The sequence below is a fragment of the Dendropsophus ebraccatus genome, chromosome 10, assembly GCF_027789765.1.
Source record: "Dendropsophus ebraccatus isolate aDenEbr1 chromosome 10, aDenEbr1.pat, whole genome shotgun sequence".
Taxonomy (NCBI): domain Eukaryota; kingdom Metazoa; phylum Chordata; class Amphibia; order Anura; family Hylidae; genus Dendropsophus; species Dendropsophus ebraccatus.
The window spans coordinates 21924037-21941943 of record NC_091463.1 but is presented as its reverse complement, the minus strand read 5'-3'; the positions used below and the strand labels follow the sequence as shown (position 1 = coordinate 21941943).

The window sequence follows — 17907 nt, the reverse complement described above, 5'->3', positions numbered from 1 at the left end:
TAATAGTACTACTCTTACTGCCTCACTCAGTAATAGGCCCCCCAAACAGCAACTGTGCCCCCACATAGTAATAGTACTACTCTTACTGCCTCACACAGTAATAGGCCCCCCAAACAGCAACTGTGCCCCCACATAGTAATAGTACTACTCTTACTGCCTCACACAGTAATAGGCCCCCCAAACAGCAACCGTGATCCCACATAGTAATAGTACTACTCTTACTGCCTCACACAGTAATAGGCCCCCCAAACAGCAACCGTGATCCCACATAGTAATAGGCCCCCCAAACAGCAACTGTGCCCCCACATAGTAATAGTACTACTCTTACTGCCTCACACAGTAATAGGCCCCCCAAACAGCAACCGTGATCCCACATAGTAATAGGCCCCCCAAACAGCAACCGTGCCCCCATATAGTAATAGGCCCCCAAACAGCAACCGTGCCCCCACATAGTAATAGGCCCCCCAAACAGCAACTCTGCCCCCACATAGTAATAGTACTACTCTTACTGCCTCACACAGTAATAGGCCCCCCAAACAGCAACCGTGATCCCACATAGTAATAGGCCCCCCAAACAGCAACTCTGCCCCCACATAGTAATAGTACTACTCTTACTGCCTAGCATAGTCATAGGCCCCCCAAACAGCAACCGTGCCCCCACATAGTAATAGTACTACTCTTACTAACTCACACAGTAATAGGCCCCCAAACAGCAACAGAGCCCCCGCATAGTAATAGGGCCCCCAAACAGCAACCGTGCCCCCACATAGTAATAGTACTACTCTTACTGCCTCGCATAGTCTTAGGCCCACCAAACAGCAACAGTGCCCCCACATAGTAATAGGCCCCCAAACAGCAACCGTGCCCCCACATAGTAATACTGCCTCACACAGTAATAGGCCCCCAAACAGCAACAGAGCCCCCGCATAGTAATAGGGCCCCCAAACAGCAACCGTGCCCCCACATAGTAATAGTACTACTCTTAGCGCCTCACACAGTAATAGGCCCCCAAACAGCAACAGTGCCCAATTATACCCCCACATAGTATTAATGTTACCCATACTGCCTCACACAGTAATATGGCCCTCAAACAATAAGAGTGCCCCCACATAGTAATAGTGCCACCCTTACTGCCTTACATTGTAATAGGCCCACCAAGCAGCAATGCTAATAGGTCGTCCATGTAGTAGGTAGACCCCTATATAGCAGGTAGATGCTCAACAAATAGACTAAATGGATCTCCCCATTGGGTAAGTGGGTGGGTAGATAGACCCCCTTTATAGTAGGTATATAGGAGGTTGGTAGTTAGCCAGGTAGACCAACAATAGGTGGTTTCTACTGTGAAAGGGCAAGAGGACATAACTTGATGCATCAATATGACAGTGTCCTACAGCACTGTCAATGGAGCTGAATGGACGGCTGTGCAAACCAAATGCAACAGATCCCATTGACTTTAATAGTGTCTGTCAGGTTTCCCACTCTTTTCTGTAATTTTAATGGTATAAAATAACACTGCATAACACTGAGCAGGGCCGATTTGAGGTTTTCTGCTGCCTGAGGCGAAACCTGAAATGGATCAACTGGTTTCGCCTAATGAGGGAAACAGCCCTGTGGACTGAGCCTAACCCAAAAGAAAACCTCCAAATGAAAGAAATCAGATCCTGGTGATAGGTGTGTGTGTGTACAGGGGCCTAGCTATAAGAGGTGGTGACAGTTACCCCTAGGCCATGATCCCACAACTGCATACACATACAGCTGCAGTCACTAAGGCTACTTTGGCAGAGATTATTTTAATTGTGCAAAAATACATGAAAACTTTCACGTGAAAACACTTTATTATTTTACAAACTTCTAACTTCTTTTCAATTCTGGTATATAAAATGGCCTCCATATTTATGTGTATAATAATGGAGTAATAGAATAGTGCAATTGTGCATGAACTTCTAAAGCCTGCAATGCAGAATATGGCCACAAGATGCCGCTATAGTGCAGAAAATTGCGTATGCCTGTAATATACAACATGACCACGCGGTGTCGCTATAGCGCACATAACGCAGCTTGCTTCTTCCTGATCCTCTTGTAGGATCATTGTGTGACTCCTCCACGTTGCTCCTCTCGTTACCGGCATGGATCTCTGTAAGTAATATCATCTGTATACTGTATATTGTAGCCAGTGTCCCCGCCCTGCACTGTTATGTGTCTCCATGCAGCTCATACATTATAACCCCACCAGTATAAACCTTCCTGACAAGCCAAGGGCATTGGAGTCACCATGCAGCAGGACAGCATCTGGGGCATTGCTGGACTTGTAGTACTACAAATGCAGAACTTGTCCCAGTATGCTCAGACAGGCCTATATATAACTTATTACATGTCTGTCTATAGAGCAGTGTGGGGACTTGTGAATTGCACTGGGATCTGTAGTTGTATTGGTATAATGTGGAGGTACATTGGCCCTTTTCATCATCTTTTATTACCTTTTTTTCTGGGACGTGAAGTGGCCACAAGTAATAATCTCCATTGTTCCAGTACTTATCAGCTGCTGTATGTCCTGCAGGAAATGGCGTATTCTTTCCAATCTGACACAATGCTCCCTGCTGCCACCTGTGTAGATGTCAGGAACTGTCCAGAGAAGTAGCAAATCCCCATAGAAAACCTCTCCTGCTCTCCAGGCTGGAAAGAATACACCACTTCCTGCAGGACATACAGCAGCTGATAACTAGTGGAAGACTTGATTTTTTGATAGAAGTCATAACAAATGTCTGTCACTTTCTGGCACCAGTGGTTTTGAAAGAATAAGAATTTTGGTGAACAACCCCTTTAATAGACTGGACACTTCCGCACATGGTGATGCCAAGTCTGTTAAAGGGCTTATCCAGACTATCCTCACTGTGCAGTGACTGCCGCACCCAGGGATTGTGGTGTCCGACAGCTCCCCCACCCCCTTCCCCAGGTACAGTATATAAGAATACAGTAATACCTCGGTTTTCGAACGCTTTGGAACTCTAACTGCTTGGTATTCGAGCGAAAATTTACCCAGAAGTAGTGTTTGGAATTTGAACTTTGCTCGGTTTTCGAACGTTTTTGTGAGCGTGGATGGTGGGTTGTACCTGGCGAGTTAAGCAGTGGTGAGGCTTCACATACAGTACAGTGCTGTATAAGACTGCTGGAGTGCATATACAGTGCAGTAGTAGTACAGGCAGTGCACCAACATCTCCCATACATTACAGTGCTTGGATGGGGGGGACGCTATACAGTAAAGGATGGGTGAGGAGTTGGTGACAACTGTACTATAATTGCTGGTTCTGATGAACGTTTCTTATGTTTAATGTCCTGTACAGTATAGTGCTGTTCTGTCCTGTCCTGTAGTGATTATACTGAGCACTTATCAGTGTAATAAATGAGTATTGTAGGTAATTATTGGTGGCTGCTGGAACCAATTAATCACATTTACATTATTTCCTATGGGAAGACACTACTTAGTTCTCAAACTGCCTTCTGGAACCAATTAAATTCGAGAACCGAGATACCACTGTATACAGTAAACAGGGGGAAGGGGATCCTGCTCTGTATAGCTCTGTGCTAGGATAAAGAAGGGGATTGGGAACAGCAGGGATTAGGTAGCCCTGTAGTGTCAGACACAAATGTTGGTGGCAGCAGAGGAGGCCGTGTCGCTGCATACTGCTGCCTGTCAACAGAAGCGAAAATCTGAATAAAGTATACATTTAATTTAAAGTTATATTACAAAGTAATGTAACTTTATTAAAGCAATGTATCAAAAATTGTCTCCAGGGTATCCCTTTAAGTTTAAAACCAGTAACATGTCCTGTCACCTATATGTCACCTAGCGCCTGTCATACAGATTCCCCACACATTGGCCAGTGCTTGCCCATCTACCACACACTGGTAGATGAATCTATCTGTATACAACACACTGGTACATGGATCTATCTGTATACTATACACTGGTAGATGAATCTATCTGTATACCACACACTGGTACATGGATCTATCTGTATACCACACTGGTACATGGATCTATCTGTATACTACACACTGGTAGATGAATCTATCTGTATACCACACACTGGTAGATGAATCTATCTGTATACCACACACTGGTACATGGATCTATCTGTATACCACACTGGTACATGGATCTATCTGTATAACACACTGGTAGATGAATCTATCTGTATACCACACACTGGTAGATGAATCTATCTGTATACCACACACTGGTAGATGAATCTATCTGTATACCACACACTGGTAGATGAATCTATCTGTATACTACACACTGGTAGATGAATCTATCTGTATACCACACACTGGTACATGGATCTATCTGTATACTATACACTGGTACATGGATCTATCTGTATACCACACACTGGTACATGGATCTATCTGTATACTATACACTGGTACATGGATCTATCTGTATACCACACACTGGTAGATGAATCTATCTGTATACCACACACTGGTACATGGATCTATCTGTATACCACACACTGGTACATGGATCTATCTGTATACCACACACTGGTAGATGAATCTATCTGTATACTATACACTGGTACATGGATCTATCTGTATACCACACACTGGTACATGGATCTATCTGTATACCACACACTGGTACATGGATCTATCTGTATACTATACACTGGTAGATGAATCTATCTGTATACCACACACTGGTACATGGATCTATCTGTATACTACACACTGGTAGATGAATCTATCTGTATACTATACACTGGTAGATAGATCTATCTGTATACTACACACTGGTAGATGTGTGTATCTGTATACTACACACTGGTAGATGGATCTATCTGTATACTACACACTGGTACATGGATCTATCTGTATACTACACACTGGTACATGGATCTATCTGTATACTACACACTGATACGTGGATCTATCTGTATACACCGGTAAATGGATCTATCTGTATACCACACACTGGTAAATGGATCTATCTGTATACTACACACTGGTAGATGGATCTATCTGTATACCACACACCGGTAAATGGCGCTGTGTCCACCTGATTTTTGATCGACCAGGAAGCTCAGCAGCAGAAATTAGAGGGATCTTCCACTTGGGACAGCTGGTAGAAGGGTCCCCCGACTGTAAGCTGATCACAGTGTGTCTGCTGGTGGATCAATTCCCCTGTGGGGCCACTTTAGGGGACTTTAGGTCCCTTAAAGGGGTAGTCCACCAAAAAAAATTTTCTTTCAAATCAACTGGTGCCATAAAGTGCCAGAGATTTGTAATTCACTTCTATTAAAAAATCTCAAGTCTTCCAGTACTTATCAGCTGCTGTGTGTCCAGCAGGAAGTGGTGTTTTCTTTCCTGTCTGACACAGTGCTCTCTGTTGCCTCCTCTGTCCATGTCAGGAACTGTCCAAAACAGGAGCAAATCCTCATAGAAAACCTCTCCTGCTCTCCAGACTGGAAATAATACAACTTCCTGTTGGGCATACAGCAGCTGATAAGTACTGGAAGGCTTGAGATTTTTTAATAGAAGTAAATTACAAATCTCTGGCACTTCATGGCAGCAGTTGATTTGAAAGAAAAAATGTTTTGGTGCACTACCCCTTTAAAGGGATTGTCCAGGGTCCAATCTGACTTTGGCTGTGAAGAGACTATACACTGGGCAGCACAGTTGTCACTGTCCTTTGTCTGGTAACTATTATTCCTGTATCTCCTATTCTGATAAATAAGATGTCCACACTGCCCTATCTGTACCAGGGGATTCACTCTTCCATTATTTCTTACAGGAACGTCCCAGCATGGACCTAAGGTGCCTTATTGCGTGACCCCCGTTTTTAGGCAACCTTGCAGCCATTAGGATGCGGCTTCACCGCAGTGTTCTGCTCTCTGGCGCCTCCCTGGCGGTTGGAGTAGCACTTGGCGCTGGACTGACAAGCTGGAAATTAAAGGATGAGGCTGGTCCTAAAATCCTCTCCCCTCCTATAGTGCAGGCAGCCTCAGAGGTGTCCCTGCCAACCCCATCAGGGATCGCCCGCTTTGGGCTGCCAGGGTTGAGTCAGCTGAAGACTCGCCAGTCCCATGTACTGAGCTATGACCCCAGGCTTAGGGGCCCGGCCTGGGTTTTGGAGCAGCTTAATAGTGACCGGCTACGGGGAAACGCCGACCGCCAAGACTGTGAATTCATAGAAGATGACTCTGTCCATCCGTATCACCGGGCTACCAACTATGACTACCGCGGCAGCGGGTTTGACCGGGGGCATTTGGCAGCTGCGGCCAATCACAGGTGGAGCCAAAAGGCAATGGATGAGACGTTCATATTGAGCAATGTTCTCCCTCAGGTTGGTGTCTTTTAATCTTCATTAGAGATGAGTGAACCACTAATTGTACTTTGCAATGACAGGCTGATTTTTTTTCATAAAGTACACTGCAAAACCAGGAAAAAATTCAATGTGTGGTGAAATTGAAAAATTTTTTGTAGGGCTTTTGTTTTTACGCCACTCACACTGGGGTAAAACTGACTTGTTATATATGTTCCTCAAGTCGTTACGATTACAATGATATATAACATGTATAACTTATATTGTATCTGATGGCCTGTAAAAAATTCAAACCATTAACAAAAATATGTTCCTTTAAAATCGCTCTATTTCCAGGCTTATAACGCTTTTATCCTTTGGTCTATGGGGCGCTATGATGTGTTCTTTCTATCGGTACCTTGATGGCGCATATACGACTTTTTGATCGCTTTTTGTTACAATTTTTCTGGATTTGATGCGACCAAAAATGCACAATTTTGCACTTTGGGATTTTTTTTGCGCTTACGCCGTTTACCGTGTGAGATCAGGAATGTTATTAAATAATAATTCACGCGATTACGCACGCGGCGATAGCAAACATGTTTATTTATTGTTTTATTTATTTATAACATGGGGAAAGGGGGGTGAATCAAACTTTTTTTTTATTTTTTTTTAACACTTATGCTAGAAGTCCCCCTGGGGTTAGGGTTATTCCCCCTAGGGGACTTCTAGTATAAGTACAGCCGGAAGCAAGAGTGCTGAGCCGGGATCAGGGCCATTACGGTGCAGACCCCGGCCCCATCCGGATGTGTGGATCGCTCCTCCAGGACAACGTCCTGGGGAGGTGATCCACTCCACTAGACACCAGGGATGGGCTGCAGTAAGTAATCGGATACAGCTGGCAACTCTGACAGCTGCATCCAATTACTTAATTAGCGGGCATGGCGATCAGACCGTGCCTGCTAATAGCCGCGGTCCCGGGCTACAAGCAGCACCCGAGACCGTGGCCCAGGACGTACGGGTACGCCCAGGGGTGCCTAGGGGTTAAAGGAGTTATCCAGCGCTACAAAAACATGGCCACTTTTCCCCCTCTCTTGTCTCCAGATTGGATGGGATTTCAAACTCCGTTATATTGAAGTAAATGAAGCTTAATTGCAAACCACATCTGACCTGCAGACAAGAGAGAGGGAAAAGTGGCCATGTTTTTGTAGCGCTGGATAACCCCTTTAAAGCGAATCTGTACCGGCAGCATGCAGCTACCCTCAAACCACTGGTACCGTGGTATACAGGTCCTTACACCATATCTGGTTAGGGGGTTGGCCTTTCTCCCGATGCCGGTATTTTGGAGAACAAGTTTTATTTCTGCGACATGGCAGCGAGTCAATGTGTCATGACCTAGAGCATCCGTGTCCTCGGTTTGCAGCACCTCTTTTCCCACCTCCATCCAGCCCAGGGGCATGCTGACCATGAAGGGGGGGGGGGAGGCTGCAGGCCTAGGGCACTTTAACGGGGATCTGTTAGCAGTTCTGAGCCACCAAAACTGCTGACAGTACCATAAAGTCATGGAAGAGTTTGGTGGACATGTCCACGAGTTACCACGTTATGGCAGCAAATTCATTCACTCCTAGAATGCATTTTACAAACTAGAATAGACTGGTCACCTGAACTGGCTTTACTCAGTTTAGGCCTAAAGTGGACTGTTCCAGATGACAGTAGCCTTACATATCTTACTAAGTACCCGCAATGCCATAGCTAAAAGGTGGAAAAGCACTGACCTCCCTACCGTGGAGGAAATCCTGGCAGTAGTACGCTACAACTACCAGATGGAATTGTCTATAGCGTGTCGTTTGAACTCCTTTCCCACAGTGCACAGTAGATGGGCCAAGTGGAGAGATTACGACTCAGTAACTAGAGCCTTACAGAGTGTGTAACAATAGTGGGCTGATTACTACCTGGCCTTCTGACTTCCCTTTTCTTATTTTCCTTTGTCTCCCTTTCTCCACCTTTCCAATGTCACTTGCTCCCTGGATCCATACTATTGTACATTTGTACTTTACAATCTCACTTTGTACACCTATACGCTATGCAGGCCTGCCTAGTTAGTAGTGTTAATCAATGCAACTCACTTGCTGTTGTGTATTTCACTGTATTTTGGTAACCTATAGTTACCTGTATGTTCTTATTTGAAAATTAATAAAAATTATATATAAAAAATAAAGTCATGGGAGAGGGAACTTGAGTGATAGATTTGGTCTCAGTCATACTGCCCGTATGAGTGACATAAACATTACGTGCAGCGGGCAATGCAAGTGTCAGAGTGCTTCTCTAGGCCCTTCCTATCATACAGTACATGACTGACCATGCTAGCATCCACTCAGACCACTAATCATACATGAGGCCCTCAATGCAGAGCACGTCCAGCACAAATGAAGAGACCGCCTCTTTGATGTGATGCTGGGGCACAGAACGTTTATCGTAGTCATACAGACAGCATGACCCAGACCAAAGGTATCATTACAATCTCCTCCCCTGTCTGGGATTGGCTGCAGTTTTCATAGCTTGCAACTGATGCAGTGTTCCTTCAAAGGATCTCTGCAAACTCTTAGTGCCTGATATCACAGGACACCTTCACAGGTCTTGTCTACTCCAGGTCTCAACAGATCAGCATATTCTTACATGGCCTGTCCATACATAAGTGAGTTTGACCTTAAACCCATTTAGGAAAATGCCAGTGCTGATATACTAAGTGCATGTATGACACCAGTCTACAAGCTGGAGGTCACAGGTTAAACCGACTTTATTGCTCTTACAGAATCCGAACCTCAATCAATATGCCTGGAATAAGCTGGAGAAGTACTGCCGTGGGCTAACCAAGAGTAACAAGAACGTGTATGTGTGCACTGGTCCCATCTTCTTACCAAAGTAAGTCATGTGATAACAAGGGCAATGGGGAATCATGGGATTTTCCAGAAACATATCCATCTTACCACTCTACCAATGTATTTCAGAATGGAAGCCGATGGGAAAATGTATGTGAAATACCAAGTCATCGGCACAAACCACGTTGCCGTCCCCACACACTTTTTTAAGGTGGTTGTCCTGGAGAAGTATAACGGAGAACTAGAACTGCGCCCATATATGATGCCCAACTGCCCTGTAGATGACAAGATCCCCTTGGAACGATTCTTGGTCCCAATCGAGACTATTGAGCGAGCCTCAGGTCTACTTTTTGTTCCTAATATTCTTAAGAGCTCAAACAACTTGAAGGCCATCACAGCGGGAGGAAAGTGACAGTCCGGAGCTGCACCCACATTGACGACATTGAACATAGACACTGTCTCACTAGAGACTTCTATGGACAGTGACAAACGGTTTCTGGATAGGACCGGGAAAAATCCGGCAAAGGAATAAGAATGTAATAAAATATTTAAATATTGAAGACTTGATCATGTGATGTACAGTCCACAGTATAATGTCCACACCATGGATATTCTTTCTCCACCATACTGGCTCAGTCAATGCTCAGCTCTCTTTGGCCTTCTGAACTGCATTTTCTATTCTGGGTTTTAATGCGGTGAGTGAGATCAATATGGCTTCCTACACAGAAAAGAGGAGAAAAAGCATAAACTTACATGAATATAATGACCGCTTTTCTGACATATTGCTCAGGGGATGCTGACCTTAGTGTAAGGCTGTGTCCATTTCTGAAAAACAGCCTTTGTTAGACGTATACGTGGGCAAAAAAGCATGTGTACATACACTATGGTGTACCTGTGCTAGTCTACTAGTGACTATGTTTGGGCTGTTTTTGAGCATCTACTGTTACTTTGTGGGTCTCCAAACTTAAAGGTATGTCAGGCATTTTCTGCTGGGGTTGCAGAGCAAACATTTTCCCTTAAAGCGGTACTCCGCAAAATGTATTTTTTAATATGTTATTACATAAGGAAAGTTAGACAAATATTTATGAGAAATGCACATAAAGTGCTATTTCCCTCAATTTCGTAGATCAGGCAGGCTCAATTTCTCTTAAAAAAAATGTGACGTCACGTCTCAAATGTATGTTCCAGCAGGGTGCGCATGTAGAAGTATAGAATAAGAATAGACGCAGGGGCAGGGGCTCAAAGAGGATGGGAGGAGGACAGAGGAACTCAGAGGACGGGAGGAGTTGCAGGTGCCCTCACCCCAACGGGATCGGGTGGCGGGGTGAGCACTGAGGCACAGCGGGGCACAAAGCCGCAGGGGCTCAGAGAGGATGGGCGACAGTGAGGGCAGCTGCTTGTAAGGAGGTGCAGCGGGGTGAGCGGCAGATAAGGAGCACTCACTCCCCTGCACGGGACCGGGCGGCAGGTGTATTAGGAGCAAGCAGCATGGCCAGCAGAGAGACAGGCAGGCAGCGGGATGGGAGGGAGGGAGGGGGGGGGGGGGGACATTGCAAGTACTGGGCAGCACGGAAAAGGAGGGAGAGGGCACTGATTCAACTACACAGACGTCTATTTTTATTCTATACTTCTACATGTGCCCCCCCATAAATAGCGTATATTAGTGATTTGTCTAACTTTCCTAATTTAGTAAATATAAAAAAAAAATACATTTAGCCTGGAGTACTCCTTTAACCACACTTTCTCACGAGGTCCTACTTTCCCATCTTCAGGTTCGCCTGCTGAATTCTCTGCTACTTCCAAGGCGGAGTCATCTTGGCAGTGACAGTCCGCTCAGCCAATCACGGCAATGGCACCGTTCTGCTTCAGTTAGTGATTGGTTGAATGGGCAGTTTAATAGAATTACATATGACACACTGTACATGTAGAGGTGTTCTGTAACTAACCTCTGTTCTTATGGTGCGACTGCCCTGGCCTGGACACGTGTTGAGGTAATGGTTAAATAAAACACTTGGTTCTTCTACTTCCAGGTTCTGGTCGCTGTCCACGCTGGCTTCCAATCCTCGAAGCCCACCAAATACAACCAAGGCATGTCTGACAACATGATAAAAAAAAGATGTCACTGTGCTGAAGCCCTGGGAGATCTGCAAACACAGTCTCCTAATCAAGATGTGTATTGACATGAAAAAAAAAAAGCTTTTGAAAGGTCCTAGAAACATCAAATATTTTGCTCAGCCAGAGTCTGGGTGTCTAGGCTCCCACAGATCTCTAGAACCAGGAGGGAAAGGCACTAAAAGGGTTATTACACGGGCCGATAGGGGCCCGATAACTGTAAACGAGCAGCAATCTGCTAGATCAGCGCTCGTTTACTGGGCCTATTCCATGGCCCGATTATCGTTTAACAAGGGCTGCGTGGACATCGTTACTGATGTCCTTGCAGCCATTGCTTAAACTTTATACATTACCTATCCAGGCTGCAGGGCTCCTCTTGCGGTCTTCTCCCCGGGTCCCGCGCTCCAGCTTCAGAGCAGCCTATTCAGCTGACAGGCCGCTCATCCAATCACTGGCCACGGCGGTCCCTGACAGTGATTGGCTGAGCGTTAGCTCAGACAGGCCGCTCTGAAGCTGGAGTGCACAGGACCTGGGGAGAAGACCGCAAGAGGAGCCCTGCAGCCTGGATAGGTAATGTAATAGGTAATAGGTAATCAGTCGCCGGCCGCGCAGCACTATAACATGTAGCAGTGCGCGGTCAGCGCCCGACAATTATAGGTTCAAACCTATATCAACGATCAGCCAATGATCGTTGTCATTGGCTGATCGTTGTATTTATTCCACGGAGCGACAATCGGCCAAATTTCTCTCCCTACTTTATCCTTGCAGTAGGTCTTCTATGGAGCTCATCAGATCCCTGCTGGTTCTAGTGACCATTGAGGGATCTGCACACCAAGACCCTGACTGATGAAAACATTTGACATATCTGTAAGACACATCAACTTAAAAGGTAATCTTTAAAATGAAAGGACGTAAGCGCTGCAGGTTGGTATGCCACGATCTGCCCCTAAAAAAAAGCTCCACTGCTCACCGGAAGTCTGGCAGCGTCACATCTTCCACGCTGCTCCCTCGCTCAGAGGTCCCAATAGTAAGGTCATAGCCATCTTTAAAGGGGCATTCAGTGAAGACTGCACCTAAGATATAGAAATGAAAAAAAAAAACCAAAAACCTCAAGTACATGTCACTCACACACCTTGTAAGATCATGAGTGGACCCCAATACTCACTAAGGCACGATGCCAGCCTCACTCTGTACCCCCAGTACAACCCATCTTCTGTCCTTGGATGCTGCGGTGAGACCACAATCCCTTTTCTAACTTTTTGATCTAGAAATAGATCCCATATAAAACATACAAGCACAGTCACATAGAGCATTGAATTATGTGATAAATAAAGCAACAGCTGAGAGATATGTACATAGAAAACATCCAGTAGTTGTGGTTCCTTACAACATGTAAATCATTGGCGAGAAGCACACACTATCCTGACAGGGTTGTATTTCCGTTAGACCCCCATCCTACTTATATAATACCTTATCCAGACTTGTGCTGTTTGGGGGCGGCTTCCTCCGCCGGCGGTGCTGGCTGAGTTTTCTTTTTTTTTTTTTGGGGGGGGGGGGGGGGGGGGGGGGGCATTTGTGGGTCTGGTCCTGTGGCATGGGGGTTGCCTGCGGGGGTGGTGGCCACTGACCGACACAGTGTGGACTTAGTATAGGGACCCATGTGTATCAGATACCTGCACACGGTACATGGGGCAGTGTGGCTTGATCAATTCATACACAAAATTCTGATGTTTTTTATGCAGCCGAGAGGCACTAGTGTCAGCCATAGGTGTGAAGTGCAGCGCTCTTTTTCTTCCCTGAACCCTACTTATTATAGGGGCTGTTTGGTATGAGATCTAATACTCAGTATTTTTCCATTATAAACAGCAGATCTGTCAATGGACTGGAACCTATGGCCCTCCAGCTGTACAGGCATGTAGTAGTAGCATGTAGTATTGTAGTTCTGTAACAACCGCAGGGTCCCCCATCCCAGTGACAGAGATTATGTACGACTCTGAGCAGTGAGACTGTACCTGGTTTCTCAGGTTGCATCTGGACAGTGACCCTGATGCCGGATTGTAGCTGCTTGTCGATCTGCACTTCCTGGCAAGACACAAGGAGCGGTGAGGGCTCCGGACGGCATTTACAACATCTTTCCTAGCGCTAAATGCGTGTGTAGCTATAAAATAAATCTTGGTACCTTCCGCATTCCACAGTTCACAAATGAGCCTTTGCCAGGTTTGGTGGGTCGATCTAACACGACGCCCTCTCGGTACTTAGACTCTTCATCAATTCTCACGTGGTGAGGACTGTCTAAGGGGTTCAGGAGCCCTAGAAAGGGTTACCATACAGAACGGTGACAACCATGCAAATGTACCACAGCACTTTCTGACTGACGTCCAGGTATTGTATAACTACCTGCAAACTGCAGATCAGGATGTTTGGGGAAGAACGATTTTCTTAAATACCTATAGGAGACACAAGGAGATAGACGGGTCACTAACAAGCAAGTACTGTATTCAGTGAGGTGTAGTGATGGTGATGAGATAGACTCTCTCATGGCCATGTTATAGAGTGCAAAAGTATATAACCCCTTGTGCTGTGGACGCTCCAGGTTTACACAGATGATAGGCACCAAGTACTACACTGAAGGGAATGAATACCTAGGCATGCACTTATGTTCTTATTTTGCACCCCACCACTTACTGTGGACACTCCAGGTACTGCAGTATGCGGGCAAGCTGCACACACGCATGGCCTTTTTTTCCAACTCCCTCAAACTCCCCCTCGACGCTCCTGAAAGACAAGATGTGTGATCTGAGAACATACAACAGGAAACACTTGCTGGCCTTTTCCTTCCTATAAGTATACTACTGTACATACTGTGATCCTTCGCCAGCTTCATCAAATATCACTATCTCATCCACACAAAAAATGGCGCATGCCCGAGCTATCTGGCCAGCCAGGTATGTACGTAGCTCCGGTGACTGGGCATTATCCATAATGGAGCCTGGCAATGCCACGCTAACTGTATATGGACGACCTATAGAGGAAACATAGTGCAGGCCAGTTATCACACAATGCCGGGCAGTTATCAGGTCGTATTAACTAATACAGGAGAAGAGGGGGCACATATAATATCACAACTATTTTACTCATTGTTAAAAGTAGCACTTCTTGTTTTCCATGCACATGGGTCACCCATACAGCCCCCTTTGTGGAGAAGCTGCGTTCCTTAATCATTATGGACGTGGAGATTTGAATGGGCCGGCCCCATTCAACTCTCAATGTCCATGGAGATTAACCAACACAGGTTCTCCAAAAAAGGGGATTGTACAGGTGACCCATGTGCATGGAAAAAGAGCAGTCAGTGGGTGTAATAAGAACCGCTAGAACTGCCACAACTGATAACATGAAATCACAAATTTTTTAAGCAGGTTATTCAGGATTTAAATAATAATAATAAAAAAAAAAATGTCTGCTAACATCTAAAAACAGCACCACCCCTGTCCCCAGGTTGATTTTGCTATTACAACTTGGCTCCATTCACTTCAATAGAACTGAGCTGCAAAACCTCAATCAACCTGCCTTGATCTCTACCCAACAAGTGGCTTAACAGCTGCCGTCTGACAGGTTAGGAGGACTCTCTTTTGGCATCACAAATAGGACTGGCACCTCCTCTGCCAGTTTCTTCGTACTAGGGCACCTAATACTTGAAAATTTTGCCTGTACCGCGTGATTCTCTCTTCTCTTCCTTTTCCTGTTCCACTTTCAGTTTCTGGGCTTCTTGCTGTTTCTGCAGTTGCGCCTTTTCTAGCTTTTTCAGCAGTTTTGCTTCTCTCCATTGCTTCCGCTGCTCTTTTCCTGCAATTGACACAAGTTATCAGGCATATAAGACTGGTAGGACAAGTGGCCTCTGACTGGTCACACACGAAGGAGGGGTATCTTACTTTCTGCCTTGTGTTTTCTCCAGTCTATCTTCCTTTCAGGATCCTGAAACATAAAAGCAAGAAAAGAAAAAAAGAATTACTGTGTGAGTCTGGAGCTGAGGTGAAAGTCCATTACAAGAGGCTATTCCAGAGCCCGAGGGGGCGGAGCATGACACAAGTAGTCAAAGAAGAAGAGAATACCAGTCTGCCTCCTCAGGCATAAAGCAGTATAAAACTGGTGCCTAAAGTTTTCATTTCAATAGGTATTCCAGAGCATAATGTTTACATTGAAAAGAACCCATAATGGCGGTGTAACATAATAGAACAGGCACTATCCTGCCGCCAACCACCCAAATGCCCACTGTGGGTGCTTCCTCTTCTTTGTCCTGACATGCGGAATGTACCTACTCAATGGCTAAGGCAGGTCACAGAATGTGCAGGGATGCCACAGGTGGTGAGTACTTTTTTTTTTTTTGTACGTTATACTACCACCCTGTGGGGATATATCTGACCTGCTGATAACGCCAGGGACGCTAAGGAGGAAAGTATGTATCTTACCCTGCTCCTTGGCAACGGTCTCACGCTGTTAGGGTCCATTTACACAGAAAGATTATCTGACAGATTATCTGCCAAAGATTTGAAGCCAAAACCAGAAACAGACTATACACAGGGAACAGGTCATAAAGGAAAGCCTAAGATTTCTCCTCTTTTAAAATCCATTCCTGGCTTTGGCTTCGAATCTTGGGCAGATAATATTTCTGTGTAAATGGACCCTAAATCAGTGTAATCTTTGGTCGGGACTCGGGAGCACTAGCCCTGCCTTCACAGTGTCATCTGGCCCAGCCAGCAGGTTAGATTTGTCTCACTTTAAAGGGTAAAATTCATGCACAAGAAAGACCCTTTTAATAGCTGTGTTTTAATACCTCTGCTTGCTGTCAGTGAATATTCTTGTTTACATCAGGGGCTGGAAACCTGTGCAGATTTGGTACAATGTGCCTGGACTACAGAATCCTCTAGAACAGGGGTAGGGAACCTCGGCTCTCCAGCTGTTGCAAAACTACTACTCCCATCATGCCCGGACAGCCAAAGCCTTAGCCAAGGTTCCCTACCCCTGCTCTAGGGGCTAAACCTTCAGGTGGATACAATGTGGGAGAGAGATTAATGCTGCTTATGTCTGTATAACACTGCTACTACAAGTAATCCCCTCTATAGCTGTTACAGAACTACAACACCCAGCATGCCAGGAGAGTCTGAGGCTGTCATAGCACGCTGGGCGTTGTAGCTAAAGAGCCACATGTTGGGGATCACTGCTTGTACACATCCACACTGGGGTAACATGGTCAGGTATTATGTCTGACACGCTGTTGTGGAACTACAAAGGCCAGCATTCACAGCCAAGAACTACAACTCCCAGCATAACCCACTGGCACACTCTTTTATCTTACGGTCTGTACAGGAACCCTCGGCCACTGCACGTATATCCTTACCGAGGTGTGAAGGATGTGCTGCCCGGACTAGCTACCCCAGCCCTACCGTGTAACCTCCTCACCTGCTGCAACCTAGCTCTCTTCTCCGCCATCTTGGCTCCACGTGCGTTAAGCACTTCCGGTTTACGAGGCCTCTCCTAGCAACCGCAGGGTCACCGGAGTTCCTGCTGCTGCCTCTAGTGGCCGGCGTCTGCACTGCAGCCAGGGTCACGTGACAGTCCAATGCCTAGAGCCGGCACTGTGCATGACGCTGTGTAGCGACCTGTGGCTGACTAGGTGTAGCAGAACTACAACTTCCAGCATGTCTCTCAGAGCATGAGAAGAGTTGTAGTTTATTCAATAGACGGAGAAACATAAGCTCTACAATTAGGATGGGATTTGGTGCCACTTCCGGATCACTAAATTTAAAGGGGGTTTTCACGATTTAAAAAAAAAAAAAAAAAAGTATGTGTCCAGTATTGCAGGCTAGCTCCAATGACTTGAATAGGGTTGAGTTGTAATACCAGACACAACCTGGGGGGGGTTAGTGCTGTGTTTTTTTTTAAGAAGGCAGCCATGTTTTTCTAATCCATGATAACCCCTTTAATACATAGTGTATTGATCAAAACAGGTGTGGCCTGTAGGAAATGCCGACCAATGTGTCCCAGCTATAAGGGCCACCATAGGGGTTCAGCCACAAGTACCCCATTGGCATAACACACTACTTGGGGGGAGTGTTACCCTAAGACCCACCCCTATGGTGTGTTACCTCTGTGACTGCACCCGATGACCCTTATATTTATGCCATCACCTATCATTTCTAATGTCAATCACAATGATCAAACTCCACGCCCTGCCATGATGTCGACAGAGGGCAAATACCATGATGTCGCTACTTAGAAGGAACCATTTGAAGGGATGTTTTAACAGGACGAACAGGGGCGGATTAACTTTACCATAGGCCCCGGGCTGTTCACCAATCCTGCCCCCCCCCCCACCCCACTGTAACTATGGCAGCACTAGCCTGCTGCTCATACTACAGGATTGATAATGCTATGATGCCCTGATTTGTAAAAAAAAAAAACTGTGATTTTTTTGAAAATCATAGCGGAAGTGTAGCCAGGAGACAATACACTACTGAAAGTATCAGTCTTTTTGGGTGGCCATGGGCCCCCCAGGAGCTCAGGGCCCCGGGCTACCGCCCAAAACGGAACTATTATAATCCGCTACTGAGG

General features: G+C 45.7%; 2 protein-coding genes across 3 annotated transcripts; one reads left to right on the top strand and one right to left on the bottom strand.

Moving 5' to 3' along the window:
- Positions 1-808: 808 nt before the first annotated feature.
- ENDOG (endonuclease G) lies at positions 809-9740 on the top strand. Of its 2 annotated transcripts, none has more exons than XM_069943192.1 (4): positions 809-2136; positions 5798-6349; positions 9120-9229; positions 9316-9740. In XM_069943192.1, the coding sequence occupies exons 2-4, from the start codon at positions 5870-5872 to the stop codon at positions 9596-9598; spliced, it is 873 nt and encodes a 290-aa protein (XP_069799293.1). In that variant the 5' UTR covers positions 809-2136; positions 5798-5869; the 3' UTR covers positions 9599-9740. The 2 variants fall into 2 exon arrangements, with proteins under 2 accessions (XP_069799293.1, XP_069799294.1); XM_069943193.1 differs by lacking the exon at positions 809-2136 and adding an exon at positions 2894-2953.
- Positions 9081-16816, bottom strand: SPOUT1 (SPOUT domain containing methyltransferase 1). The gene is made up of 12 exons (XM_069943190.1): positions 16756-16816; positions 15228-15270; positions 15010-15141; positions 14161-14320; positions 13984-14073; positions 13696-13745; positions 13478-13608; positions 13311-13380; positions 12464-12562; positions 12269-12371; positions 11133-11280; positions 9081-9904 (listed from the first exon to the last, which is right to left on the bottom strand). Exons 1-12 carry the CDS (start codon positions 16783-16785, stop codon positions 9830-9832), a joined length of 1131 nt encoding a protein of 376 aa, XP_069799291.1. The 5' UTR covers positions 16786-16816; the 3' UTR covers positions 9081-9829.
- Positions 16817-17907: the final 1091 nt, after the last annotated feature.